General features: G+C 43.1%; 1 protein-coding gene across 1 annotated transcript in view; it reads right to left on the bottom strand.

Moving 5' to 3' along the window:
- The window catches only part of LOC107567108 (sodium/potassium-transporting ATPase subunit beta-2-like), a 37,383-nt gene that overhangs the window by 4,394 nt on the left and 29,939 nt on the right, over positions 1–3,050 (bottom strand). Inside the window, exons 2-4 of the mRNA XM_016252726.1 lie at positions 2,876–3,004; positions 1,094–1,198; positions 996–1,000 (exon numbers count right to left, since the gene is read on the bottom strand). Coding sequence (XP_016108212.1) covers positions 996–1,000; positions 1,094–1,198; positions 2,876–3,004 — 239 coding nt within the window. The remainder of the gene's footprint in view (positions 1–995; positions 1,001–1,093; positions 1,199–2,875; positions 3,005–3,050) is intronic.

Here is a 3,050-nt window from a genome sequence, read left to right as displayed (position 1 = left end):
CATCTCCTGAATGAGTCTAGAAACTCGATCAAAAACACAGGTGGTGAAGACGCAGAAACCAGCGATCTCATATGTAAGCATATGCATATGAAAAATAATGCGATCATCAACAATAACCGCATATATGAATGAAAGCTGACTAATGTTAGCGAGTGAAATGTGGATCCAGAAAGGACTGTGAAGCTTTGGGAGCGCTGATGGAAGCCATCTACTGCAGCTTTGCTGTGATAATATTACATATCTTTATGGTTTTAGATTTAGTTGACTATAATAGAAATAAGAAATGTTGCCTCGACAATTATTTTTCAAAGTTGTAAACAAAGATTATTGGAGTGCGCTTTACAAGAAAATTCTGTTTCAGTCTTTTTACTTCAAAATGTTGTTTATTTAATTTACCTGCCATTTCTGCAAACTGGAAATAAAAACAAAAACTTAATAATGTACTTAGTAATGTTTAAAAGAAAAAAAACTGCTAAAAATAAAATCACTAATGATTAAACTGAAATTAAAATGAAAACTGAACATATAAAAATTTAAACCCATATAAAAATATTAATGAAACTATAATAAATAACACTAAAATAGCACTGGCCTGTAGAATTATACACTGCTATGATATTTATATGGTGATTATTGTCCTTTTAAGATTTTTAGGAACAGATGTTGTATGGATAAGATGGTAAGAAGATTATCCAGAAATTCACATTTTCAGTTCTACGGATGAAGGAAAGTCATGGAACGACATGAGGGTGAGTAAATCAGTGTTTATTTATAACGGAATTATTCCTAAATCACAGATACTTGACACTGTTTTGTGATAAACTGCAGAGTAACACATTTATATTTCTATTCATGCATTTGGTAGCTGCTCTCCTCTAAAGCAACTTACATTGCATTGAAGGCATGCATTTTTTTATCAGTTCATGCATTCACTGGGAATCGAACCCATGAGCGTGGTGTTGCGAGCACCATCTCTTCCATATGAAAATGCACACATCGACTGTGATGGTGAGTCAAAAATTTACTGATTGCAAAATCATTGCATTTTGTTTTATGTATTTTTTTTATGAAAATCTGTATTTTTTTTACTTACGTGCAAGGAAGTTGTCCAAAGCCTGAATGTATGAATCCCAGCTCTCTGTTTTCTCCACATTATAAACGATTTCTAGAGGATCGCCTTTTGGCCGAATCATCATGCCTAGAGAAACACACAGTGTCAGTGTGTGTGAGTGTGAGTGTGTGTGTGTGTGTGTGTGTGAGTGTGTGAGTGTGTGTGTGTGTGAGTGTGTGAGTGTGTGTGTGTGTGAGTGTGTGAGTGTGTGTGTGTGTGAGTGTGTGAGTGTGTGTGTGTGTGAGTGTGTGAGTGTGTGTGTGTGTGAGTGTGTGAGTGTGTGTGTGTGTGAGTGTGTGAGTGTGTGTGTGTGTGAGTGTGTGAGTGTGTGTGTGTGTGAGTGTGTGAGTGTGTGTGTGTGTGAGTGTGTGAGTGTGTGTGTGTGTGAGTGTGTGAGTGTGTGTGTGTGTGAGTGTGTGAGTGTGTGTGTGTGTGAGTGTGTGAGTGTGTGTGTGTGTGAGTGTGTGAGTGTGTGTGTGTGTGAGTGTGTGAGTGTGTGTGTGTGTGAGTGTGTGAGTGTGTGTGTGTGTGAGTGTGTGAGTGTGTGTGTGTGTGAGTGTGTGAGTGTGTGTGTGTGTGAGTGTGTGAGTGTGTGTGTGTGTGAGTGTGTGAGTGTGTGTGTGTGTGAGTGTGTGAGTGTGTGTGTGTGTGAGTGTGTGAGTGTGTGTGTGTGTGAGTGTGTGAGTGTGTGTGTGTGTGAGTGTGTGAGTGTGTGTGTGTGTGAGTGTGTGAGTGTGTGTGTGTGTGAGTGTGTGAGTGTGTGTGTGTGTGAGTGTGTGAGTGTGTGTGTGTGTGAGTGTGTGAGTGTGTGTGTGTGTGAGTGTGTGAGTGTGTGTGTGTGTGAGTGTGTGAGTGTGTGTGTGTGTGAGTGTGTGAGTGTGTGTGTGTGTGAGTGTGTGAGTGTGTGTGTGTGTGAGTGTGTGAGTGTGTGTGTGTGTGAGTGTGTGAGTGTGTGTGTGTGTGAGTGTGTGAGTGTGTGTGTGTGTGAGTGTGTGAGTGTGTGTGTGTGTGAGTGTGTGAGTGTGTGTGTGTGTGAGTGTGTGAGTGTGTGTGTGTGTGAGTGTGTGAGTGTGTGTGTGTGTGAGTGTGTGAGTGTGTGTGTGTGTGAGTGTGTGAGTGTGTGTGTGTGTGAGTGTGTGAGTGTGTGTGTGTGTGAGTGTGTGAGTGTGTGTGTGTGTGAGTGTGTGAGTGTGTGTGTGTGTGAGTGTGTGAGTGTGTGTGTGTGTGAGTGTGTGAGTGTGTGTGTGTGTGAGTGTGTGAGTGTGTGTGTGTGTGAGTGTGTGAGTGTGTGTGTGTGTGAGTGTGTGAGTGTGTGTGTGTGTGAGTGTGTGAGTGTGTGTGTGTGTGAGTGTGTGAGTGTGTGTGTGTGTGAGTGTGTGAGTGTGTGTGTGTGTGAGTGTGTGAGTGTGTGTGTGTGTGAGTGTGTGAGTGTGTGTGTGTGTGAGTGTGTGAGTGTGTGTGTGTGTGAGTGTGTGAGTGTGTGTGTGTGTGAGTGTGTGAGTGTGTGTGTGTGTGAGTGTGTGAGTGTGTGTGTGTGTGAGTGTGTGAGTGTGTGTGTGTGTGAGTGTGTGAGTGTGTGTGTGTGTGAGTGTGTGAGTGTGTGTGTGTGTGAGTGTGTGAGTGTGTGTGTGTGTGAGTGTGTGAGTGTGTGTGTGTGTGAGTGTGTGAGTGTGTGTGTGTGTGAGTGTGTGAGTGTGTGTGTGTGTGAGTGTGTGAGTGTGTGAGTGTGTGAGTGTGTGTGTGTGTGTGTGAGTGTGTGTGTACCTGGTGTAGCCAGACGGTCTTGCCAAGTGGGCCGATAATCATCTAGCGTCAGCAGCATCACATACATGGTGAGACAGAACATGCCAGCCAGAAATGTGTAGAAGATCAGATAGAACAACAGAATCAGACCTGCAGAACACACACACACACACACACACACACACACACAGAGAAC

This window comes from Sinocyclocheilus grahami, unplaced genomic scaffold (assembly GCF_001515645.1).
Source record: "Sinocyclocheilus grahami isolate Dianchi unplaced genomic scaffold, SAMN03320097.WGS_v1.1 scaffold1129.1, whole genome shotgun sequence".
Taxonomy (NCBI): domain Eukaryota; kingdom Metazoa; phylum Chordata; class Actinopteri; order Cypriniformes; family Cyprinidae; genus Sinocyclocheilus; species Sinocyclocheilus grahami.
Note: the sequence above shows the minus strand (reverse complement) of the source record. Positions and strands in the feature narration are given on the sequence as shown.